Source organism: Ambystoma mexicanum, chromosome 13 (assembly GCF_040938575.1).
Source record: "Ambystoma mexicanum isolate Mex_15411 chromosome 13, UKY_AmexF1_1, whole genome shotgun sequence".
NCBI classification, from domain to species: Eukaryota; Metazoa; Chordata; class Amphibia; order Caudata; family Ambystomatidae; genus Ambystoma; species Ambystoma mexicanum.
In genome coordinates, this window is record NC_090938.1 from 478,669,014 (window position 1) to 478,696,260 (window position 27,247).

The following is a 27,247-nucleotide window of genomic DNA, read 5'->3' on the forward strand; positions in this document are numbered from 1 at the left end:
AACCCCTCCTATCCCCAAAAAATTGAGCCACACTGGCTAGAGCAATTATACTAACTCGACTACTGCAAACCACTGCTATTGGGGGCCTCGTCCGGTTGCATCAACCAGCTGCAGATCATGCAGAACAATGTAGTTTGCTTTGTACACAATCTATCGAAAAGAGAACACGTCTCCTGCGCTTGCACGGAGCTGCACTGGCTTCCTGTTTTGGCCAGGATACACTTCAAGGCCAAGACCATGATTCAGAAATGCATATAAGGCAACGCCCCCAAATACATGAAGAAGCTACTGACAACACACACGCCATCAAGCCCCCTCCGCTCGAGCACCAAGGAACTGTTGATGGTGCCTAGAGCCAGAAAAAGCAGGGGACTGGGAAGATCTTTCCCGGTCCTGGCTGCCCAACTTTGGAACGCCATTCCCCTTGGATTAAGGAAAGAAGCCCACCTGCCACGCTTTAAAAACCTTCTGAAACCCACCTCTTCACCTAAAGCTTCGCCTCTTCTCCGACGTCCTGTCTTCCTACTCCGTCTTGTCTGTTTTTGTGGCGCCCTGATGTCTTCGGGCTTTCAGCGCTTGATAAATAAATAAGGTTTGTCTTCCCTAGAATTATTGTTAGGTATTCTGAAGGTTTATGCTTTGGTCTGTGTACCTTCAAGCATTGTGGTGTGTTTTTGATGACATGTTTGACTCTATAACCAGTACATACCCAATACTTCTCGTAAGTGCTTCTATTGAATTGTGGTATCCTATAGGTTCTATGTATTTTCCTACAGCCCTCTCTCCCTCCCAAGATAAGCCTGGCTGCTGTGTCTACGCTACCATATAGTCGGGTTGTACAGCCTTATAATAAGAGTAGAGTCTTGTACTGTCTCCGTTTAATGGTTTTACTAAGCCCTTAGTTGGACTTCAGAAAAACTGTCCTAACAGGCGTCCTTCCAGTCACGGTCACAGAAGCTGCTCCAAGACATGGATCCCTTGATGATGGAAAGCTGAAATTCACAGAGACTGCTACTTGTGACAGAAGCTGGCAGCTACCAAAGTTCTGGACTTCAATTCGGAATGGTGCTGGTTCTGGAGAGGTGGCCCATGTGAGAGCTGTTCAGTCCACCGGGCAGTCCAGGAGCATTTCCGGAGACTCTGAAGGCGGGATCCTCGAAGGCATTGAGACTAGTTGGTCCCACTAGTCCAAGGGATGAAGCACTGCTCAGGGTTTTTGAAGATCAGGCAGAGGAGCAGGGCTTCACCAGGCCAGACACAGGAAGGGATACATCAGGAGTCGCATTCATATCTTTAGCAGGCTGCTCTTCTTCGAGGGATTCTTGGCTGCAACGTGCAGCTGAAGAAATGTCTGCAGAGGTCTTTATCTCTTCCAGAATCTGAGCTGGAAGCAAGTCTAAGCACACCAATGTTAAGTAGCTACACCATTCAAAGAGCCAATAGTTATTCAAATAGGAGCAACTATTGGTTTCACATTTGTCCCACACTCAGTATTTCTGGCACCTGGCATGTGGACTGCAACTAGGCTGTTCCAGTCCCCTTCCTGGGTCACACACACAAAGGCTTACTAGCCCGGGCAGGTTGCAGCCTTCCCAGGCAAGTGCATGACCTTATAAGGCCTTTCCTGTGACGTACTGGAAGAAGGGCAAACTACAAAACGGACAAGGAACAAGCAAAAATCTTGTCCCTGCCATTTTAGGGCACTAGCCATGTTTAGTAAACGCAAATGTGCACACCAAAAATAATGTTAAAAAAAATGGTTAAACTGTAACTGCTGCTACCAGCTTGTCTTTAGGCACAAATAAAAGTAACCAAAAATCCCATGTGTAGAGAGCTAGGGTGATACAAACCTATCCCCATTGTACTGCATCGTAAGTAGTGAGAAACCAAAGGTTGTCTCACCTGCTAGTCCCTGGGGATCTCTCTTTCATCGCTTTTGGATCCTGAACCTGGGGGTGGACCAGTATGGGAGGATCACCTGGGTGAGGGGTCTTGTGGGGGTGGGACAGTCAATTCCTCCCTTTCCTGTATCCATGATCCCTCATATTTCATAGGATTCTCTGATGTCCCAACTCCCCCCCACCCCCCTTTTCTACACCAGCACTGGGCCAAGGAAGAGGGAGACTTGAGAGTAACAATGCTAACTCTTTCATGTCGCATTGGACATGTCCCGCTAATTGGGTCAGGCAAAGTCAGGCACTTGTCTCTAAGTGCATACATCTGATACCAATTAGCTCTCCTCTCACAGATAAAAGGCGGAACATAGAGGCACATTCTGAGCAAGGTTGAACATGAGTAAGAGCAGAACTTCCGGGGCGAAGGCAAACCTACTGAAGCGGAACGGACGAGGGCCAAGAGGCGGAGAATTCCACTAGTTCCCTGCAGGAGATTGTTGCCTCCAAAAGGCTGCAAACGACACGTGGAGAAGGCTTAATCCCAAACAAGAAGGCTGCTTTGTGTTTCAAGGATGCCAGCGACCCTTTGGGGTGAACGTCAGAGTTGGGGAGGCGAGGCCAAACCTGTGGTACTAACCTTGACTCGTAAAATGGAAGGCAGTAAAGACAACGCACACAGCCGGCGAGTTGGCAAGCAACATGAGACCAGTGTGTGCCAAAGAAAGATTGAACTGGTAACATTGTATGGCACAATTGAAGGCTGCACACGTGTGGGTGAGACGCGAAGAAAGGCAGACATACGAATTAACCTTGAAGTAACGATAGCTGTAAAGTCAGACGTTTTTGCGATGAAATGAATGAACTGTAAAAGCGAGGTGATCAAAATTAACCCATAGAGAAGGGGAAAGTAAAAAGGTGGATGTTGAACTTTGATGCATAAGACAGTGAACTACCCAGACCAGGAAGCACTGGGCAAATAACATAAGAGTGTGAGTTGAAAGCTGGAAAGTCAAAGTGGTCCTGTGGAGGTCTGTAGAAAAAGCCACACACATTCGAAAGTCTTTGCCATCAGGAAACGGTCTGGCACGACTGAGGGAGACTGGAAGTCTAATAAGTTAGGGAAAAGGAACCCCTAAAGGAGGTAAATTAAGCTTGGGGAAGGGAACCTCTGCAAGCATTTTGTTTTGCTGTGAAGGGCCTGAGCCTGACCGGGGGAGACCTACAGGAACTTTATGGTGAACTGTGTTTTGGAAATTGGAAAGTAAGACTATAACGTGGAAGGCCAGGTGGGCCTCAATCCACGTTTTGAACTGCCCTTGTGTTAAGAATCTGAGCCAGAGTGTGTCATCGTACCTACAGGGACCGCCTTGCTCCGTGCTGTCCAACTTGGGGAGGAGACCTGACTCAGCCACCTTTTATTCTTTATATTTAAACACTGACTTCCCATTGCATACATTCTCCTTTTCACACTTTTTGTACAAGACCTAGGGCAGGTATTAGGTTTTGGTAGTAAAGGCCATTTTGATTTGACAGACTCAAGTAGGACTGTTTTATTATTTGATGGTCGAGACTACTTCCATCCTAGCTACAGGGCAAAGTAGGATTTTCTCCAACCCCATTGAAACTTCAATAAAGGTTTTAGAAATGTTACCTTTTCTGTCAGTGTCATACTTGTGATACAATGCCTCCCTTACAGTAGCTATGTACAATGTTAAAAAGTTCAAGTAGGAAAAAAGGGAAACCTAGTTTTCCATTACTGATAGTCTGAAGGACTGATAAGTTTGCCTATATGCGAGCAAAAGGCAAGAGAAGTGAAGCTGAAGACTTTACTTCTCTTGAAAAAGTCAACAGGATAAAAAAGAGCAAAAAGAATGGGTTTCCATAGGAAACTATAGAAAGAAAGTTGGAAAAAGAACATGTTCCTAACAACTACGTATGGACATTTTCTACCTTTTCCTATGAAGACGGCCAACAAATGAGGGAGCCAAACAGGCAGGGCTTAAATCAGGTTAGCCATTTCAGCCACTAGTGGTAAAACGGTTACCGCACATGAAACAAAATAAGAGGTGCACAGGAGTGCACCCAAACAATACAAAAATAAAGTGCTACTGCCACCAGCCTGTCAGAACTACACAGAATACGAGAAAATACTCCTTATGTAAAAATGTAGGGTCATGGTTCCCCACACTGGTGCTTTAAGGGAGATAATCTCATGCAAAAGCCCTACATTGGGGCACAATGGCCCTGCACTGGTAGGGTTAAGCACTTCCCAGTGCACCGAGAATGAAATAAGTTAAAAAGGCCTCCATCACGCAAATAGGTCAGGATCACACATACCGCACATATGCTTATAGACCCATTGAAAGAGATGGGAAAGCTGTAAAAAGAAAAATAGTTCCTAGCATGCAGATGCTCCCTCAAACAGGAATGACCCTGACATTTTGTCTTTGATGCATCCACCAAAGAATGTTAGCTTAGATTTACTTTTATTGACTCTGAGCTTGTTGTGTCTGCCACAATGACGCATTGCTGAAAGTTGTGCTTGTATTGACTGGATATCCAGTGTCTGGAGAATGGAGTAGGCAGCACAGAGTGCTCCAGTAAGTAACAAATGTAGCCGCTAGCACAGTGATCCCCAACATGTAGCCCGGTAGCAAAATGTTTCTCACGGCACCCTAACATGTTGCTCGCTAGTTGCTGTGTGCCATAGTGTGGAGGCCAGGAAGAAGGTGCTGAAGGGATGAGACCATAATAGCAGTATAGCCAAGACCGAGAGTCCTCAGTTGTGTGAGATTGTTAGACAATGATCCTGTTGTGGTTCCAGTTGACTTATTTTTGTGGATGCAAGATTTGAGTTTGTTCCCACCATGCAAATCATTTTTCAGAAAATGTACTCATTGCAGTGTCCCTGTTAAACAATGTTCATCTTAAGATGTTTTGCCCAGCTGACAAATGCATTAATGAGATAAATAATTAAACCATGTGTCCATGTTTGTGTGCTGGAGAAAAATATTTTTTTTTTCTTTTGTACAGCCAGAAAGTGCCTAACTTACATAAGTGCCATGCATAGTCTGCTTTCCTTTTTTTAAACAATTTGCATATGCTGATTTTCGTACATGTGAGGTTTGTTTTACTTTTATTGTCCCCTTCATTTAGAGATGCATAGTGTCCTTGTGCACACATTGTCATTGTTTGAGACTGTCAACAACGGCGGGAGATTCCTCACCCGAATCTTCTGCAGAGGGGAATTCCTCTTCAGAATCTCTGGTGTCATCTTCTTCTTGAAGAGATAAGGTCTTCCCCAGGAGGTAGCCACTATGCCCACAGATGATACAGCAAGGGCAAGGGGCTCCCACCCCGGAAATCCCAGTTATGTTTGAAGGGAAAAAGCCAAAAGGCTGAAAACCCTTCTGGTACTGATTTGTTAGCAGGGAAATCATTCGATCCTGTCAGGGTGGCTATCCGCATGTACTGAAGCTGGAGAGGACACTGTGAAGGCTTCAATGGTGTTTGAGGTAGCCCGTGGACGAAAGGCTGAGCACGATGCAAGGTTGGTTGTATCCTCCGAGAAAGGAGGAGAATAAGGCTTCAAAAATGAGCCAAAACAGCTGTGTAACGGGCTGTGTGTAGCACAAGAATACAACATTCCCATTATAGAAGGGAAGTGGAGTGAGGACAACAAAGAGAGCAAAAGGCGATATCCCGCAACGTGGGAGAGCCACCAGGAGGGAATAGGGCAGGAAGGGCAGATGGGGAAGAGAAGGAAGGCTCTGAGCGGGAGAGCACACAGAGATTGGAGGCAGAGTCAGCAAGCGAGCTGACGAGCAGGAGATGCGAGCTGAAAGAGAGGAACAGGGAAAAGGAAGGCAGCAAGGCAGCAGAGGGAGCTAAAGTCAGGAGAGAGAGAAGCAGGGCGGAAAACTAGCATCTTACACCAAATCGCGAAGAGCAAGTGGTTCCAACACGCAGGATGGCAGGGAAGGCTATGGAAAGGAGGGGAGGAGCCCGGAAAGACAAGACCGCTTAGTGAGGTGAAAGAAACTAACGTACCGGCCCATTAATGGAGGAACTTCCATCTCCTCCAGTGTCCACAGGGTCGCCGACCGGTGACAGATACTCTGTACAACTGGGAGGTGGAAAATTGGCAGATAAATCAAATGCATGCCACATTTTTCATAATTAAATAATTTGCTTTCCATTCAAATTTAATTAAGTTACCGTAAATAAGTTTTAATTAGCAAGCCAACTAATTATATCAAATACCTGATTAACACCACTACACCCCTCTATGAAGTGGTCTTCAAAAGCTCAAACCAATGTTTGCCACTACATTTCCTGTAAAATCCCTTTTCGGTGTAGGAAAGAGACCCCAACTCTTTCAGAAAAATTTTATTTGTATTCCTAACCACTTTTTCACCAATGTAACATGCCCAGGTGCTTTACAATGCATCATATAACAATAGATGTCAAAATAATTCTTAGGGGGTTAACTCCCAAAACCCCAGTAAAGTGATCTGTAAAGCCTACTATGTTCTGACTAGTATTACTGGCCTTGGATGCTTAGGAATGCACCATTTGCCACTAAAGATCACAAAGTACAACCGTTTGTATTTCCAAAGATTTGCACTAAATGTCTTGCAAATATTTTGAGCACGAACCCAAAGTCCCTGATGTTTATTTAGTCCTAACATATTTTTGAACAACTTGGCTCATCCGATCTGTCTAAAAATGTGCCACTTACCACTCAATTCCCGCAACAATTTCTATAAACAACCACTTAATGTTAAATTAAGTTAAAGGACATTGCAAAATTCCTAACTAGAATGGCACATGGTCTACCCATCTGTTAAGTGCTAAAAATGAGTATATCCTATTAGCAATCTTAAATGTATTACTTTTTATATGTGTTGTGATCATTTAAAAAAAAAACTGAGCGTGATCTGTTCTGTCGAAGAATGGATGTTGCTCATTTCATTTTATATACAAATGTTGCTCATTGCACACACAAGGTTGGGGACCCCTGCAGCTAGCACGTGTGCATTCATCAAATGAACACAGATATAATGTCCCATGTCTGGTGGGGACGATTTTGGTGGGGGGCACCCTAATATGGTGAACAGGGAAAACAGAGGTTAGCTAAACCTGATCATGGTAATGTAGCAGAGGGGCAATGCTTAATCCGAGTAATGGTTTAAGAGTGGTCTAGAGCTACAATTAATCCACACAGAGCAACACCAGCACTTTCAGTTAGACAGTGAAGTATAGAAATACAAATATTTGAAATAAATGATTGATTTTGACTAAACTACCATCACACACCGCATGGAAGCATTTGTGATATCGGATTGGCTCCTCTCTGAAAATGGTTTAATTGCCATAGGCAAATCTGAGCAGGTGTAGTGTTCAATTTAATATTAGTGTTCTGTAGCTTATTGCCCTCTTCTTTTAGCAATATAGAACACCAATATTTAGCACTCCACAAATATATATCTTCAAATGCTTTCTGCCTTAAAAATTGGCCCAATTTCATCAAAAGCACCCTTGCCCAGCACCAGTAATTTCAGATGCTACAACTTGTAGATCACTGTTTTAGACTTTCATTGCAAACATTGGCCTACATGTGCCAGCATGCAGAATGTAATTTGCTCACGGGCCAGTACTAAAGTGAGCCAAACTGCATTGGTCCATAAAACCTTGGACCCTGGTTTTAGCTGACAACTTATTATGTGCACATTTGCTTTATTCAACTAGGCCTCTGGTCAGCCATTCTGATGTATTTCCTGTAGATCTTTTTATAAGCAAGTTAAACACTGAGCAGGCAAATTTCATTCCAATAGTGGTTTATCTATATTTATAGGTTTTAACTGAACACTCCAAAGTATCGTCATGTGGCTCTGTGGGCATGCTAATGTGACCTGTACTTGGGTCCAACCTGACTAGGCACCACTCTGGCATTGAGACTATTCTTTGCAGCGGTTGCCATCACAGCCCCAGTATTTACCTTGCTTACCCTTAAATGCCTCTTGATTTGCAATCTACCCTCCTCACTACAAAGTGATGATGAGCTAGCAGCACCATCAAAAAGGCATGCTAAATATCGAGGCATGCTGTTTGTACAGGCTTATTTGATGAGAATAATGCACTATTTTGTACAGTCAGCAAGGCTTTATGAATGGAAAGACCAGAACATTTTAAGAGGGCTTGATGAGGGAGGGCACATTTATTTTTCAAAGGATACATTTCTCATACAGCTTCTAACAGTGTAGTAAAGAAGCTGCTTCGTTGCTCTTTATCTGGCCCCACCTGGACATTATCCACCATGAAATCTGTGAGATAAATACATCCCATGTACTGAAGTTAATCACCTATGTTTCATCCTCTCTTCCAGACCCAGTGCCAGTGCCCTGTTGAATCATTCCTTCTTCAAACAGGTAAGATTCTAGGCTCTGAATGTGGGATGGGTGACGTGATGGCGAAAGTCCTAAACGTTGTTTCTGGTGAGAGGCTCGGCTACTTGCTTTTTCTTAACTGGTTTACCAAACATTTTCCAAGATAAGTCATCTTCCATGGTCTTATCTGGGACACACCCTCCTGCTTAGGATGTCCTAAAGAGGCCTGTGCAAGTCTGTATTTATCTGGGAGTTGACAGTGAAACCTATATTTGCAATAGTGGGAGTAGCTTGCTCCTTTCCCAATGGATCCATTGTTTAAATCCAGTAACTGAGGGAGCCCAGAGCATATCGTTGGTGAACTAAAGAACTCGACAAAACAAAAGGTGATGGCTGGAAAGTTTTCAATTAATCTTAAGCTGTGGCACAGCTCTGGGCAACCCTCCAAACCATCGTTCTTTAGCCTGCCAAGCCATTACAGAAAGGGGAAAACCATATGCAAATCAGGCTTGGTCCTAACCCGAAAGCGACAGTCCAGCCCGAACTGCTAGGTCCCCTCCCTACTGCACGAGACCACAAGCATCCGCAGACATTTGCTGGACTCATTGGGCGTCATCATTGAGGACTACCTTGGGTCTCTAGGCCCTGCAGGTTCGGGGCCCACGTCTAGGCATAACCGTCTCACTCTGGGTGACTTAGACAAAACGAAAAGAGGTGGTCTTCCCCTTTTGTAATGGCAGAGAACGATGGTCTGGAGGGTTGCCCAGAGCAATGCCAGAGGTTAAGATTCATTCTAAACCTTCCAGCCATCACCTATTTTGTATTGCTGTAGTCTCCCCGAGTGGGGTGGGTATGTCCAGGTGTGTGACCCGTGCCTGCTGGGCCTAAAGACCTGAACTACTCCTCACTGATGAGGCCCAAAAACGGCCCAAACATGTTTAGGGATGCTTGTGGTCTTGTGCAGAAGGGATTTGACCAAGCAGTTCGGGCTGGACTGCCCCCTTTGGTGTGGGACCAAGCCTGATTTGCATATTGTCTTTCCCCTTGTGTAATGGCTCAGCAGGCGAAGAACGATGGTCTGGAGGGTTACCCAGAGCAATGCCAGAGGTTAAGATTAATTCTAAAATTTCCATCCATCACCTCTTTTGTTTTTTGGAACTAAAGAACTCTACAAATATTATTGGGATTCTGAAGAGTCCATTGCTTTCACAAACTGGAATCACTGGATCTGGATAAACTTAATCATGCAGTACCAGAACCTTAACAAGTGTGGTCAGCAAAGCTGCACAATACCCTTCTGTTAGGTCAGATATCCTCTTTTGAGTTTCCTGTTGCTATCTTGTTAACCCCTAAATATTTTGCTGTATTTTTGGTGTTCTGACTTATTTTGGCTTAACATAGACTGCACCTGCATTTTTCGTGTACTGCCCATATGGCTTCCAGGGCAGGTGTACCTCCCCAACCCCCCATTTACCCCTCGGTGAGTTTTGTAGAGAACCCCTCAATGCTCACGCCATAATAAATACAACCCATTAGGGAAAAAGGCCGAGCACACCTCTTGCAAGGAGAGCAAGGTTTCTTTCCACAAAAAGAGATGCACCAGCAAAGCACTCTGCTGCCACGGAACGTTTTGATAAAATCAGTATGAGCAACACTTTACGAAGGCACACAGCATCAGGCACGTAAATTACATAATGTGAAAATCCAAATAGCTGGTTGGTGAGACCCAAAACATAGGCTACCTACTCCAAAAGGGATGCCATACCATTGGTCCCAGCACCATCTGTCCATCTTCTTCCATGTGGGTTCCTCGTTGTGACTCATCGAGCATGAAGCTACGATTGATTGGTAATTATATGAAGAAAAACAATGCATGCTCGAACTCTAACCTACCTAGATAAGCAAACCTAGGGAGTCCCTCCTCAACATGCACTCACTCACCACCAATACTTGCCCCACTAACCTTCTCTCATTGATCATCTGCGTAGGGCATACACCACCCTAACTTCACAAATCCCACTGACTATGTCTCAGACTACAAATAACGAGTTTCATCATACAGCTCACCCAGATGACCTCAAACCCAGCCCAGTCACTAGTATGCCCTGCCGACTAGAGGCTAGAAACGTTAGACTTCGCTCACGTCTCAGTAAAATCTACGAACCTCTTGCCAAATCCCTGCCGGCAACCAACACTAGAACCACCCACTACACTATCCATAAGACTAATAATACCTCAACTAATAATGGCAACCTTATCACTCAGATCACACATACCTCCAACAATCAAGACCTATCTCCTTCACCCTCCATTGTGACTTCACCTGCCACTCCACTTAATGCAGCATTACTTAATGCTAATTCTCTTGTGGCACATGCCACTGACATCGCCAACCTAATACTGGCTAACAACCTTGATTTCCTAGCCATTACAGAGACTTGGCTGCATGACGCAGCTGGACCTCTGCTCTCCCTGGCTGTCCCGGATAACTACACCATAATCAGACAAAATGGAAAAAATGCACGAGGTGGTGGAATTGCCATAATTTCTAAATCCAGCCTCTCAATGAACACACTCTCCTATGAAACCCTCACAGCAAAACTACCTCTCACCAACTCCCAGACACTAACCATTCACCTCATCTATAGGCCCCTCGGCCCTATTGGAACATTTGAGGAGGACATTCATACTCTTCTCTCTAACAATCTTAAAACCACATCTCAACTGCTGGTCCTGGGAGATTTCAACAACCCATTAGACAAGCATGCCACTGCCATTGCTAATACCTTATCTGAACTAAGCCTAGACCAAAAATCAGCGAGCCCACCCACACTAAAGGGAGAACCCTCGACTGGGTGGCGGAACACAACTGCACGGCTAATATCACTTCCATCCCTGGACAGACCACTTTCTACTGTCCTTCTCACTTCTCGCCACCAGACCAATCATGTCAACCACACCCATTGCTCCTCCTTGTCTAACAAACAAAAAAAACATTATGCAAAGCACATCTGAACAAATGGTTCACGCCCCAACTCAAAGACCTTAGACTGCTAAAAAGGAGTTGTGAAAACACATGGAGACTTCTCCCTTCCACAACCAACAACACTAAACTCAACGAAATCTCCTCTCAATACAAAAGAGAAATCTTCATTGCTAAACACAATGCCTACAATAAACGCATCTCTAGTGCCAACTCTAGCACTAAAGAACTGTTTTCCATCCTGAAGGAACTTGAATCCCCCATAAGCACCCCTGAAATCTGTACCAAGGACAAAACATGGTGCTCTGACATACAAGAGGCCCTCTCTAACAAAGTGACCACCCTTCAAAATAAAATAGCTAAAAAAAAACAATCCCTTAACCTCCTACTTAACCACAGTACTCCGAATGGCCTCCAAAAGGTAATATTGGCGAACTCAACCCCTCGATTCAATTTCACCAAAATTTCCACTCTTGAGGCTGAGAAAGTTATTCTCTCACTCAAGCCGTCGAACTGCCAGGGAGACCTCTGCCCTCCCCAGCTCGTAAAAGACGCTACGAGAGATCTTTCCCGCTTCATAGCCAAACTTATTAATGCCTCATTTACATCCGGCACTGTCCCACCCAACCTTAAACAATCATGGGTGTTCCCAACACTGAAAAAACAATCGCTAGATCCTCTCATTCCTACCAATAACCGCCCCATCACAACTGTGCCCTCCTGCTCAAGATCCTAGATAAACTCGCTTATCTCCAGATCCAAAAATATCTGGAATCTCACAAGCTTCTAGGTGCTCGCCAATCGGGCTTCTGCTCCCAACACGGAACTGAGACTGCCCTCATTGATTTAAAGGCTCAGGTCGACGAATTGAGAGACAAAGGGAAAACGGCCCTCCTCCTACTTCTCAACCTCTCAGCTGCATTTCGACCTTGTGGATCACAAGGTCCTATGCAGACACCTGGACTCAGCTGCCAACTTCTGAAGAGAGGCCATACTATGGATTGAGTCCTTTTTAAGCGAAAGAACCATGAGGGTCTTCTCACCCTCAGAGGCAGCAGACCCGATTCCCACCACATGCGGTGTCCCCCAAGGTTCCTGTGCCTTCCCCACTCTATACGGAACCAAATAGGGGTGTTCCAACCACAGGTATATTTGCTGGCACTTCCCTTGAATTGGGGTGTCTAATAAGTTTAATTCGAATAATTTGCAGGTTCTGGCTTCAAATAGTAAGCCAAGTATCTTAATAAGTACACTGTCACATTGTTTGGAAAAATAAGGCACAAATCCCCTATTTGTAGAAAAGTAATTAAGCAATTCAATTTATAAATCGTACGTATTTTTCTTGTTTAGAAATCATACACAATATTGTACTATTTTTTTGTAAAAGGACATCGTAACAACATAAATAAAGGACATAAATAAATGTGTATATATAAAGCAAAATGTTTTTTGTCCAAAAGTCACAAATTTAGTGTGTTAGTATCATTGAGGTGATGTGAATTCCATTATACAACATCAAGGTAAAAGTGAAGAGAAAAAACAGTAGCAATAAATTAGCACTATATACCCAAGAACTGTTCAACATATGCACAGCACAGTTATAGAGACATAATGACCAAATGTTGGGTCATTTAATTATAACAAAGGTTGTTTCGTAAACCATTTTGCCCAAATATGTAGGGAGTGCAAGAGAAGCCTGGTTTGTCGGGCCTCAGGTACAGCGAGGCACACTCTGCCTAGCAGTGCTCTGTGGACCATGAAAATCAAACCAGGGTATCTATTAACTTCTATGAACAGAGGACCAAAACCATCGGTCTCTATAGAACATATTTACTAAGCCCCTCTTTGATGATCTGGACCTTCTTGGTATCACCTACGCTAATTATGCAGATGATACCCAGATTCTCCTCCCACTTTACAGGAATTATTAGGAGGCTGTGGCCTTGGTGAATAGGGTGTATCATCATCCAGGCATGGATGGCTACTCATGGTTTATGCCTGAATGATAGTTTATCATCTTAGGAACACACACCAACCTGAAAAAACTAGGACAGGATTACTCATGCTTCATCATTGACGGTAACCTCATCAAGGTGGCCAAGGAGGTAAAAACACTTGGTTTTTACCTCGACTCCACCCTTTCTCTAGCCAAACAAGTGAACGCTTTGGCTTCTGCCACTGCCTACACATGTAAGCTAATTAGATCAGCCAAACCCTTCCTCTCGGACAACAATTGCATTACCTTGGCAAGAGCCTTGATCCTATCTCGTCCAGACTACTACTGCAATGCACTCTATATTGGGGTCAACAAAGCTACTATCCAAAAGATCCAAATCCTTCAAAACAACGCCCTAAGAGCAGCTCTTGGCATGCCCAAAAGGTCACACATTTCCGCGTTAAGGCTCTCTACCCTTAACAAGATTCGGCTAAAAACAGCCTCCCTTACACATAAGGCCCTGAACAATGCTGCCCCCAGCTATCTCACCAACAGATTCCAAAGAAGATCCTCCACTAGACCCTCAAGACTTACCAATATCAACTGCATCAGCATCCCCAGATTTAGGCTTGTCAAGGTGGGTGGGAATAGCTTCCACGTCAAAGCTGCCCAATTATGGAACTCCCTACCACACCAAATTAGAGAATACCAATCCTACCCTAAGTTCTGACAACGCTACATCAACTGGCTCAAGTCGAACGACATCTAACTGTCCCCCCTCCACTTATCCCTAGTCTGGATCCTACTCCAGTACCACCTACCTCTTCTTGTATATATGCTGACATGTATCGCACCTATTCGCTGGTATTGGCACCATGTAAGATACTGTAACTACCCTGTATGTATTGCATATCTTTTATTGTGTATTCCTCATTTATACTGTTATGCTAAATATGTAACCTGTCAAACAAGCTTCGCATTTTCTGTAATTGCTGCGCCGTGTTACCCTTGGGTCTGGTGCGCATTACAAATGAATAAACTAAACTAAACTGTGCACAAGGGATAAGACAAGGAGTAAGAGGATACTTTGAGGTCATTGCATCTAAGAGACTACAGCTCGATTCCAGAAACATTGGCACCTGTCCAAAGCTCTGCACCTTTATTTCAGATTTGTTCTCTTGCCCCTCCCGGCACCTCGCAGCACACATCACTTTACCTATGGTGTAGGTAACTGCTTTCTGATTTTTTGATCAATTAGGGGTGTAACAGTTTTATGGTCGGTGGTCCGGGACTGACTGGTATCTTGGAATGCGGAGGGTCTTGGGACAGGGGCATCTGGGCGCTATTAACTGGGTTGGGCAAGGTCATAGGCTTGTGTCCTTCTCATGGGATTGCTTTTCTCAGAGAGCGCTCTACCACCTTGTGGCTTTGCAGGGCGCATTCCTTCTGGGATGCAAATGCTGGCAACATGAGACAATGAAGGATCTGTGTAACTCTGCTGCTCTGTCCTTTCTCACCAGTGCCCAAGCTACAACCTATTCCTGCATGAATACTTATTTCCATGCGTGTGGCTCAGGCATGCTACACTAGCTGCCGTGCAAAGCAAGGCCTCGATTTCAATATAGCTGCTATTATCTAACATTGGCGTTTGATTCCCGATGTACTCTGAATCCGAAGCATGCACCACCATCCCCGCACTATAGCCCCTGCTGACACCCCCCCCCCCCCCCCCCCCAACAACCCCCTCGTTACCTCCCTGAGCACCTACTTTACACTTCCAGGCCTCTGCCTCATCCAAAAGCGCTTGGGGGTCTGGGACGATCGTCCCTCCTTCCCAACATTCCCTGCTTTCGTTAATACTACATTAACAGTCTCCCAAGTGAGCTTCTCATTCTCCTTTATCATTCTTTCCCTTTCCAATCTTTCAGCTTCCAAGTATGGAGGTGACCCTTCCTTTGGTACCATGCCCTGCATACAGATCGTAACCTTTCTCCTGCTTCTGCATATTGCTCGGGAGTACATGTCCTATATATACACCCTCCATCCCCTGTTAAATCTACCCAGTGTTCTGTGTAATTCTCGGGGTCAGGTGGGGGAACTGTGGTGGTGCCTGGGGGGTGAATATGTTGCTATATTGCAACCATGAGTGGCTTGTCTGGGTCATCAGTTTGAACTGCTCTATTTTCTGTACCACGAGATGCCTCCTGTACCCCAATTGAGACCATCATCATTGCGCTGCTAGGCACTGCTTTGAAACCCCAGCTGGCAGGTGCAGAAGACCACCAACACGATCACAGGAACTAACATCTTCACGATAGCCCCCATCTAGGATGGTGCCCAAGAAAAAAGGTTGTCAAACCAATCGCTCTCCTGTATGCCTGCTTCGGTTTGCATGTGCCGAGGATGTGCAGGGCCCCTATTATGTTGGCGAGGGACCCATTTTCTGCGTCATTAGGAGGTACGTAGGTGCAACAGGAATCGCAAATCTTTTTGCAGACCTCTCCTTCCATGGCCATGAGGAGGTCCAGCACTTAGCGGTTCTGCAATGTCCTCAGCCGGATTGTGCGCATCTCCATCTTGATTGTGTTTAGGCCGTGTTCAGTGTCATTGGCCTGTTGGATCACTTCCCAGTGCACAATTTGGCATACGCGGCAGTCTACACTCCTGGTAACAGTAACGATGCAAAAAAACTTTCTTCTTGGCTGTCGAGTCAGTATTGAGCTGGTATTTCTTTGAGTAATTGTGAGGAATCTTGCGAATAAATAATTCAACCTTCTCTGCAATTTTTCTTTTTTTCTTCTTCTCTGGCAAAATACAAAATATAGGCTTCTGTGGTGGGGATGTCGGACACTGATGTAGATGTTTGGGCCGACAAGCCCACCTGGTCCCACTATCAAGTTGTCTTCAGGGACCACCAGGAGTGCAGAGTGCAACAAGGCCAGCAAGCAGATGCCCCTCCAAGATGGCAGGAAATGCAGAAATTCCTGCTGGCCCCACACCCAATAGTTATCCATCACGGCTGCTGTCCCTTTCTTGTGATCTGGAATGTCTAATGTCTTATTGCACCTGCTATTGGTCCCCACAAAGATGCTCCCTTAATTGTAAAAACACAGTTTGTATTCTTCCTGCTTTTGCACTTCCTCTGGTTTCTCCATTGCCTCGACCCAGGTGAGTTTTGCTACTTGCTCATTCCAGTACCCGCTGCATATGGCATTCACTTTTTGGATCCCTTCTCTGAAACCTACAAGTCTGCCTGCCATGCAGCTTATTGTAGTTTCTTGTCATCTGCGCGCCACGAACCTCATGCCTTCCAACTTTACGTACAGTCTTTGTAAGCACTGCACACTTTTGGGATTTTGAGCACATTGCAGCTGATCAGGGTCCATTACTTCAAGTCGCACACTTCGTGTCTGGAAAGTGCTTTGTAATCTGCAGAAGGTCAGATGAAGTAGACATTGAGACTCCAGAATCAGAGTTTCCTGTGGCATTAATACCTTGGAAGCTCCTGACGCGTGTGGTATCAAGGAACAAACATAACAGCTTCCATTAACCTTCTTTTTCTCCATTGAGCTAATGTCTGCATTCCAACTAATACTTAACTCTGGATGTTGCACATCTTCTATTGTGTCTAACCCAAGTCCTCGATACTGATCATATTTGGCCCTTCTAACTTGTCTTTTAAAACATTTCAGAACCAACAAAATGTGGAACATTAGGAGCGAAACAATAATTTGCAATTATGTTAGAAAACACATTAGGAAACAATGATAACATGAGTAAATTTGCACGCCTCTCCATGCGTTGCTGGGTGACAAGTTTATCATTAACATATGCAGTAAGATGTGTATCATGGACCGCAGCTGCTGTATTATTCATTTCATTTCAGTTACATTTGCAACTGTCATGTGCTAAAGAACCCAAAGAGCCTTTAGTAAAAGATCCATTAGTAATGTTCGCTAATTTCCTGATCCAAACATAGAAATAGCAAATAGAAGAGCTACCCAGCGCATAACACATGTATACGTGGCGGAAAACACTCCTATAAGAGAATATTCCTGAAGACAAGAATGTTGCTTTTTTACAAATGGAGTTGTTAGACCTGTGTACATCCATTTCAAAGTGGACAAAAGAGAGCGAGAGCTATTTTGTGCAACTAGTGTTTAGCAGTTTTTTTTGTTTTGTTTCACAGAGCTAGGTCGGTTGTTGTAGGACCTTCAAAGAATAAAATCAAGATCACCCCCGGAAGGAAGCAGAGAGGGTCAGGGTGCAGTACTCAGTTTGTTAGCATTTTACTGAATTTGGGCGAGTGGTGTGGCCTGGGGTGCTTTGTGAACATCAGACAGATGCACACAATAACTCATTAACTTTCACTGCAAAGGGAGTAGCATAGACAACCTCAAAGTGGCTGTTATATCTAGGCTCGCTCCACTGGCGGACAAAGTTCTTCACATAGACCAGGTAGTCAGGCAAGAGCTGGAGAGGAGGTGATGCTGGTGGAGTATCAGATGCAGCGCTGGTTGTCTCGTCAGTCCTTGGCAGCATTCTCAGTTGAGAGATCCATTTTGTTGCTTTTGTTAAGGCACATAAGTAACTTCCAAATTTCTCCCCTATAATAGAGACAGCCCTGTGAGCATCAGATGCTCTCCTGATTGGAGATAGGGGCATGTGCATACGCCGCCCCGTTACCACCTCGTGGGGTGATATGTGGTGATCCTTACAGGGTTGCGCGTGCATGCTAAACTGAGCAAGGTGCAAGCAGTGCACCCAGTTCTTCTTTAACGTGATGCAACGCTTGGATAATTAGCTTTTTAGGGCGGCGTGGCTACGAGAGCCATGTGAGCAGTTGAGCTCTGGGAGAGCTCCTGAGATCCGGCACCTGATCCGGGCTAGAAGTGCACATATGCACGCATCTATGCCCTGAAAATTTGTGTGCCCGTCCATGAATGGGGCGCACAGGTATCCTGTGAATCTGAAGCCAGGGCGAAGGAAGAGGACGGCCCTACGAACATCGCTGAGCCCACGTACCCCGGGGCTGAGACCCCAAAATGGCGGACGCGAAGAGCTAACAAAGGCTCCAGCCAGCAGATCGAAAATGGTGGCGGCACTGCGGCGAGGAAAGACGGATGTGGGCACACTGGTGCCCCTGCAACACCCGCTGGGGAACTGACGCGTGGCGCCCGGAGTCCAGAAAGCGGATGCAACCGCAAAGATCCCCGTTTCGGAGTGCACCCGAGGCTGGATGCAGCGGGGCACGGCCGCCCCTGGCGCCGAGGTAGGCGCAGGACCAGCCACACCAGGCGTGTGAGACCCATCGTCGGACCAGTCCTGCATCCACGTTCCCAGGGGACCGTAAAAGTGGTTCGAGGAGAACGCAGACGTGCTCAGGCGCGTGGGGCTCCCATGTGTCCCGAGCGTCGGATCGCACTGGGGGGGAGGAGACAGGGATGGCCCGGGCACCCCCTCACAAACAGGAGCCGCTGCGGGCACAACGGATGAGTGTGCCCGCGGTGAAATAACCCGGCTGGGGGGCAGGAGTGCTGAATGGAGTGCGGGACCTGCACGGCTCAGACGGGGGCATGCCCCACATAGGTGCAACACACATTCTGGTGGAGACCAGACCTGCAGTCGAGACTTGAACTGCGCTCGAAGATAGTCACGAGTGAGGCGCCGCATAAAGCAGAAGGACCCAGAAGGCATCATGGAAGTAGCTATGTGCCCCACATGATCCCGGGCCACGAACAACAGTAACAGAAGCAAGAGGAAGGAGACACCCCCTAGCCTATGCCAGAGACAAACACGGGAGCATAGTGAAGCGCGTCTAGCAGAAAGCTCCACATACACCACCGTCATGTGTGAAGCGTCAGCAATTCGGCAGGGCTCACGGTTGACGCACTTCGGGCCAGCACATGCACCCGGGGAGCTACACAAGCACTGGGGTGTGTGCCCACGGACCTAGACCAATAAAGTCTAGGGCTCAAGTGTAGAGTGTATTGAACAGCCCAAATAATTACGTGGGAGGACACAGCCCACTCCAGAAGCAGAACCGGTATTTTGAGGGTACCCTTAACACTGCCTGCCCGGGTCCTGACACTAACAGCAATCTAACTTAACTAAGACCAGAGGCGACAAGTTGTGGAGCTTGTACACACAGCTTTGACACGCCACAATGACTAACAAACTCCCTAGAGCAAAGGGCAAGCAACCCACGCTCGATGAATACACCAGAACATCGCCAGGTGCAGAAGGGGCCAGGAGCAAAGACAAAACCCTCGCTGGGGGCACGGATACTATGGGCAAAGACCAGGAGATCCTCGCTGCGATTGCTGACCTGAAAGTGGCTTGGGAAACCAAACTAGGATTGGCCATGGACGAGCTGAAAGCAGCGCTAGAGCTCAAAGTCGGGGCAGTACAAGAGGAGGTGAACCTTCTCCGGCAAGATGTCGGGGTCGCTGGCGGACCGCACGGGGGACCTAGAAAAAGAGGTGGCCCCGAACACGGCGGCGTGTGCAGCCCACAAATCCGAACTTCTTGCCCTAGTACAATGAGTGGGCAACCTGGAAAGTAGGGCGGAAGAGGCGGAAGGATGCGCCCGAAGGAATAACATACGTATTGTTGGATTGCCTGAAGGAGCCAAGGGTTCCAACCCTACAGAGTACATTGAAACAGGAGATAACCGGGGGAGTGTTGACCCAGGGGTTTGCTGTGGAAAGGGCGCACAGGGCCCTGATGAGGAAGCCATCACCGGGAACCCCCCCTAGGCCGGTGATGGCTAAGATCCTGAACTATCGTGATCGGGAAAAAATCCTTGAACACTTCCGGAAGGGCGGAACGATACAAAGGGTGTCGGCAAACATAACCGCATACCCAGATTATACATTGCAGGTGCAACGCTGACGCATGAACTTCGGGGCCGTGAAAAGAAGATTGCGTGAAGCGGGCCACAGGTATATGCTGATCTACCCGGCGAAACTGAAGGTGTTCCACAAGAGCAGATCCTTGTTTTTTGAAACCCCGGAGGACGCTATGGGATGGTTGGACGCGCAGAGCTGCCCCCAAGAATCGGGTATCCAGACAGAAGAAGGCGCAGTAAGTAACATGTGACTGTGGCACCCGCGGTGTCACAGTCCAAGACATTGGGACTTGAATATAGTACAGGACATAGCCTGCTGGAGGGTGCGACTAGGGAAACTTAGATAATAGCGCAGGAGCCTTACAGAACCAGCCCTCATACCCCCATAATCGAGTAGATTAGTTAGGTCACCGGTAGCCCGGTGACACCCTGCCGGGTTCCTGATCTCGGCATTCCGAGGTAGGGCCAAACGCAGGGGAGCCTGAGATCTAGGGATGGAGCTGAGCACTTGTTGGGGTTGGGTGTGGTGGGGGGAGGGAAGGGGTTGTGTGCAGTGGTTTAGAGTTGTGAAGGGGAGAGAGGGGGTTAGTTGTGGAGTTATTGTTGGGAATGAGCCCAATCTAGTGTTAATGCAGGCAGGAGGGGGGGGGGGGACAGGTAGGAGAGGCCGGTCAACCTACAGATGCCATTGGGTAGCCTTAGAGTGGTGACCTGGAATGTGAGGGGCCTCAACAGCTTTCTGAAGAGAAATAAAGTAATGATGCATCTGAAAAGGCTGAAGATTGACATAGCACTTTTACAGGAAACCCACCTCACTAGGGAGAAGCCGGAGGTGGTCAAGAGAAAGTGGAGAGGGATTACCACGGGAGCCGCATACTCGGCTTACGCGAGGGTGGGGGGGGTCATCACGTGGGTGGCAACGCATGTACCATTTCAGTTGCTTCAGACCACAATAGACCCAGAAGGCAGGATGACAGTGGTACGGGGGATGCTGGAAAACAGGGAAGTGAGCATTATAAACTTGTACGCCCCTAACCAAGATGCTGCGGTCTACTTCAGGACCCTATATGGCAAAATTGGCCCCCTATTGGGTGGCGCAATCGTATGGGGAGGGGATTATAACTGTACATTAAATCCCAAAATGGACAAATCAGATGGCAAACCAGATAGGCTCACTCCAGCCGCAAAGGCACTGCAGGCCCTGCTGAGAGACTTTGGACTCGAAGCTATTTGGAGACAGCTACATCCGTCAGTTAGGCAATACTCACACTATGCAGCCCCACATAATCTGCACACAAGGTTGGACTATGTTTGCCCTTGGTCCTGGAGTGGCGACACCAGCCCCCTAGAGTGAGAATCCCGACGTGGAAGCTCAGAGCTGAGGCCCTGCAGGACTCAGGATTCCGTGAGGACTTGAGGGAGGTGATCATAGAGTATTTTGACCCTAATACGGGGAGTGTACAATCGGTGGGTACCTTATGGGAGGCATTCGAAGTAGTAACACGGGGCGCGGCCATATCCAAATCCAGGGGGCTCCAAGGGGGAATAGAACGGGAATTACAGGAATCGGAGAAAGAGCTAGAAGGTTTAATGCGTAAGGGGGGCACCTCACGGGAAGACGGGGAAAGGATGAAGCTGCTGCAACAAGCCAGCAGTGAGCACTGGGACAGATTATGCAAGCTGAGTTATAAGAAATACGTGGAAAGGCAACATGGGTAGGCGGCAAGCCAGGCAGGCTGCTGGCCGGGTTATATAAACACGAAACACCACGACCGGTGACCAGAGAAATTAGTGGGGATGAAGGACAGATCTGGGATACCCAAGAGGAAGTGAATGAAGGGTTCCTTAGATACTACAAACGTCTGTATGGGGTGCAGAGAATGAGATGGATCACGAGATATGGGAAATACTTGAAGATATAGGCCTGCCCAAATTAGACGCTCGGGAGCGGGAGGACCTGGACACCCCAATTACATTAGACGAATTAGAGATAGTGGTGCAGCACCTGCCCATGTGTAAAGCCCCTGGGTCGGATGGTCTCCCTAGCAAATTCTACAAAACACATAGACAGGAAGTGCTCCCCCCGTTGCTGGCCATGCTTAATGAGGCGTTGGAACACAGTAGACTGCCGGAGTCCCTACGGGAGGCGGTGATCATCCCGCTCGTAAAACCCGGTAAGCCAAGTACAGACTGTGGGTCATATAGACCCCTATCGATGCTTAACCTAAACAGCAAAATCCTCACGGCAACGCTGGCTAATAGGTTCAAGCGAGTCATCAGAAAATTGGTACACCCCGATAAACAGGCTATGTTCCTGGCAGGAGCATAACCGACAATCATAGGAGACTCCACCACATTATTGATCAAACGGATAAGGACCCCGGTCAAATGGCAATAATCTCGCTGGATGCTATCAAGGCCTTCGACTCTGAGATGGCCTTGGCTGCTGGCAGTTCTGAGAGAATACGGGATGGGGCCATGGTATCTGAGATGGGTCAAAATGTTATATAGCTCCCCAATTGCTAGGGTCAAAACGGGCGCAATAATTTCGGACAAATGGCAACTCAGCAGGGGCACCAGACAGGGCTGCCCCTGGTCGCCCATGCTGTATATCCTTGCGCTGGAGCCGCTGGCAGTCTGCCTTGGACAACAGTACGGGGAGATAGGGATCCATACTGCGGGGGGTTCACATCTTATATCATTGTATGCCGATGATATACTCTTATATTTGCGCGTCCCAGAGGAAAATCTACAATATGTTCTAGAGGTGATGGAATGGTACGCCACCCTCTCGGGCATAGCAGTAAACCCTAAGAAGTCAAGCATGTTCCCTCTGGGGAGATAGAGAAGTACCCTGCAAAGAAGTGTACCGGTCTTGCCAATACCATGTCAGACCGAGACGTTCCGATACCTAGGAATCAACATATACCACACAACTGAAGATGAACACAACACAGAAAAGGCAGTTGAAGGCATCAAGAATAGCATGGGCTTCTGGTCCAGGCTACCCCTGGCCATGATGGGTAGAGCGGCTTTGATTAAGATGGTAGTCCTGCCCAGAGTATATCACTTTTTTGTAAACATCCCGTATGTGATCCCCCAAATGCTTTTTTTGTCAAACTCCATAGCCTGTGCAGGGGTTTCATATGGCACAACTCCAGGAACAGGGTGGCCCTCTGGAAACTACAAAACTTGTGCGACAAGGGGGGTATAAATCTGCCGAACTTTGAGTTATACTACTTGGGAGGACAGCTGCAGTATGTGGCCAGGTGGTTGTCTGAAGAGGAGACTGCTGAATCCAGGCTACTGTACAAGGACCCTGCCCCCTTCTTTCTCAGAGAGACGGTGTGGTTGCCTAAACCAAAGGTGCTGGGAATGGCGAGACTGCTGGTGCTAGGCTGGGAAATGTGGCACAAAGCATGGCAATTAGTGGGAAACCAACCCCATTCTCTCTGCAGGTGCCGTTAGTAGCGCTTTGCGGGGAGGATTCCCAAATGATAAAACGGATCCGCAGATACTGGGAACCGATGGGCCTGGCGACCCTGGGAGATATATGGCAGGAGGGGGTGGCACTAGACTTTCAGAGATTGATTGAGGACACTGGGGTGCCTAAAGGCCAACACATTACCTATACTAGAATCATTAAACGAGTGCGAGAAAGGTGGCCTGAGGCAGTGCTTGCGGAACAACCTGATGCAACCATTGAGACCATGTATGATGTTTCGGTGGGTGGGCACGAAATATCCCGGCTGTATGAGCTGCTGGGGACTAAGGTGGGTAAGGAGCTGATCCAACTGAGGTGAGACTGGGAGGAGGAGGTGGGAGAACCCATGTCTGATGGGCAATGGGATAGAGCTCAAAGATATCATAAGAAGGTATCCCGAAATGCGAGGTTCCAGAAGATCCAGTTGTACGTCACTCATAGGGCATACATGACCCCCCGAAAAATTGCCAGGTTTGGAGGTCCGGTAGCACAGAAATGCCCACGGTGTGGGGAGTTGGAAGCTGGGATGCTACACATGTTTTGGGCTTGCCCGGAGGTGGGTAGGTTTTGGATAGAGCTGAAGATGCGCCTAGTGGAAAAAGGGATCACGCTGGAGGTGGAGTCAGCCTGGGCATGCATGCTGGGGGGCTTTACCAGACCACGCAACCTGAAGCACATCAGCAAGATTAAAGATCTGGCCTACATCCTGGTCAAACGGAGAATGCCAATGTGCTGAAAAGCTGCCCAACGGCCTAGAATTGAGATGTGGTGGGCGGACCTCATGAAGTGGGCAGAGGTAGAAACGACTGCTTGGTATGAAGCAGTCAGCAAGGGGGGGAGGAGGAGGTGGGGCCTCTGATAGCGTGGAGACAAGTAGTTGCCTCGATGGTTGGACCCTCCCAAGCTGACCATATTGAAGATGATACGGGAGAGATAACTGAAGTAGACACGCCTGGAGCTAAATAAGACATTGATGAGGAATTAGGGGCTCGAGTTATGGGGGCTGGAGGGGGGAGGACCGACACGTTTAACATAATGTGAAGCTTACATGTGGATGTCCTCAACGTTTGTATTGTTTGGAGTGTTGTTAATAAAATAATAAAAATATATTTTTTTAAAAAGTAGCATTTTAGAAGACCATTTATCCTCTCCACAACCCTGTTGGCCTGGGGGTGGTGTGTCGCCTCTTTAGGGGATGCTGCAGGGTTCGGAACTACAGGACATTCTGCCTGGTCAATGTCATTTAGAAGGCAGAGGTCCTGTATCATCTTCCAACTCACCCCTTTTGCCTTTTTGATTGGGTGCCTAGCTGTGTTGCATGGGGAGGTGGAGGGCACTATTATTCCCTGATTCAGAAGTGTCACAATGGTGTCTCGTAAGCCCTCATCTGCCTCTTTGGACAGCGGATACTGTTTAGCTCGAGACAACACCACACCTGGCTTGAGTGTTATTCGGATTAAGTGCCACCCCCTGCAACAGCCCTACATTGTGGGCATTGGTTGTCTATAATCCTTCTGGGACCTGCTCGAAGTCACTTTCAGTGAAGGGGGGGGCGGGGCGACAAGGGCCATTAAGGAACACTGTACCTTTCGATATTGCACCATAATGTCACAGGGGATACAAATTGCTAACACAATCTCTCCATCGTCAACCTGATCCTCAAACAATTCTGCATCGGTCTCTTCTTTAAGGGGCACTGCTGGGTCAATGCACAGTACAGTACACCATTTGCACCCGTCCGGGTCCGTGCCCGCCACAACAATCCTTTTAGCTGATGCAACCAGGCCCTGTAAATCGAGAGAGGATTGTTCCTTCCACAAGCTCTGGGGTCACCACAGGCCGAAAGATGAAATCTGATGGCGCCCACCAACAAGCCTTACCAATCTGAGGCACCACATCAAGCAGTACTGTTATCCCATACACAAACATGTCCGGGTCCATGGGAATGCCGTGAACTACCATCTCACTCCTCTGGCCTGTATGATGACCATTTCCCTTAAGGCGCACATGCCTGGGATGGCGCATACCACCCTGTGGTCCGTGAATGAGATGGTCCTGTTCAGTCTGCGCTACAAATCCCAGCCTAACAAATTTATTGGCAAGGCCTCTGAGTAGAGTAAGGGTGCAGGCACCACTTTTCCTCCTATTTTGAGAGCTACCTCTTCTGTGTAGGGAACCATTGCCACAGCCTCAGAGAATCCTTGCGTGTCGAGAGTTTCACCTGATAGTGGGAATTCGAGGGGATTGTGTCCTCTGACGTATTCCACATCTATGACGGGTAATATCCACAGCTGTGCTGCGTTGGAAAACTTTCGGCAGAGGGTGTCCTGCATCGATGACGTCGATCCATTGTCCCTTGAGGGCCTCAGTCGAGGGTCGATGTCACGGGATGTTATATATAGGACGCACGGCGCCCGTAGCCTCAGTTCCGTTTTGTCCGCAAATGTGTTTGCTTCGGAATCTAGGCGCGCTCGATTCTTTCTTCGTGTACAATGTCTTCATCTTCTTCTACTTCTCCAGCATGGGGTCTGGCATGGATTCACATGCTCATGAATGATCCCCGTCGTCAGGCTGGAAATCCTCGGTAAAGAAAAAATCAGTTTCAGTTTTGTTTCTGAACTGTCTTTCTCCTAATAACCAATCACTGGTATCTGGGTCATACTGCGGGCACCGGGAGCGCCGATTGGTCGGCCTCCTCAGCTGCCAGGCAGGGTGCACCTTTACTGACGTCATCGATGCCCTGGCCCGCGGACACTCGAGTTTCTAAAGTGGCCCTGCATTCCACCCGTGGCCAGGGAGGAAAACCACGTCCCTCAACTGCTGCTGGAAATAAGGGCGATGCTGAAGAAAGGAGCCATCAAGCTCGTCCCAAAGAGGCTCCGGGGCTCCGAGTGGACTCACGATACTTCCTCGTAAGAAAGAAGACCGCCGGCTGGCGACCCTTCCTAGACCTTCGTCGTCTAAACAAATACATCAAGTCCCAGAAGTTCCGGATGGTCACCCTCCAGCACGTGCTGGGACAGATGGAGGAAGGCGACTTCCTATCGTCGCTGGACTTGGAGGATGCCTACTTTCACATCCCCATTCTAAAAGGACATCGAAAGTTCCTGAGATTCGTAGTCCAAGGGTGACATTATCAGTTCAAGGCCCTTCCCTTCAGATTGAAGTCGGCGCCCAGGGTACTCACCAAGTGCCTAGCACCAGTGGCGGCACGGCTGCACCTGCAGGGGATCCACGTCTACCCCTACCTGGACGATTGGCTCATCCGAGCAAAGACAACAGAAATCGCCGTCTGGCACACTGCGAAGACCGTCCAACTGCTCGCGGAGCTGGTGTCACAAGTCTTTCCCCTTCGCACCTGTCTGTATTTACTCGTGATCTTCGGAGATGTCTTCTTTCGCACAGTTCGGGATTTATATAATCCCGTGCGTAGGTCCTCGGATTACAGTGTGTGGTTCGTAACCCAACTCCAGGATACGTTCAGATGTCGAAGACAAGGAAATAACGAGGTTCGCACTCGGAGACCCAAATGCGATAGAAATCCAGGATATGCAAGGTAAGGATAAGGGGAAGGAAGGAAGAAGAGGAATTCAGGGAACCGGGAGCCAGGAATCAAAAGTAAGCGCTGAACAAGCTCCGGCAACACATGTCCGACTACTGCAAGCGGTAGCATTGAAATGCGCAGAGCCGCGGGGGCGTGTCTGCTTTGT

General features: G+C 47.6%; 1 protein-coding gene across 7 annotated transcripts in view; it reads left to right on the forward strand.

Moving 5' to 3' along the window:
* Positions 1-27,247, forward strand: part of STRADA (STE20 related adaptor alpha) — a 546,126-nt gene that overhangs the window by 449,960 nt on the left and 68,919 nt on the right. For all 7 annotated transcript variants that reach the window (XM_069634117.1, XM_069634118.1, XM_069634116.1 and 4 more), the window contains one exon: positions 8,284-8,326. In XM_069634117.1, coding sequence (XP_069490218.1) covers positions 8,284-8,326 — 43 coding nt within the window. The remainder of the gene's footprint in view (positions 1-8,283; positions 8,327-27,247) is intronic.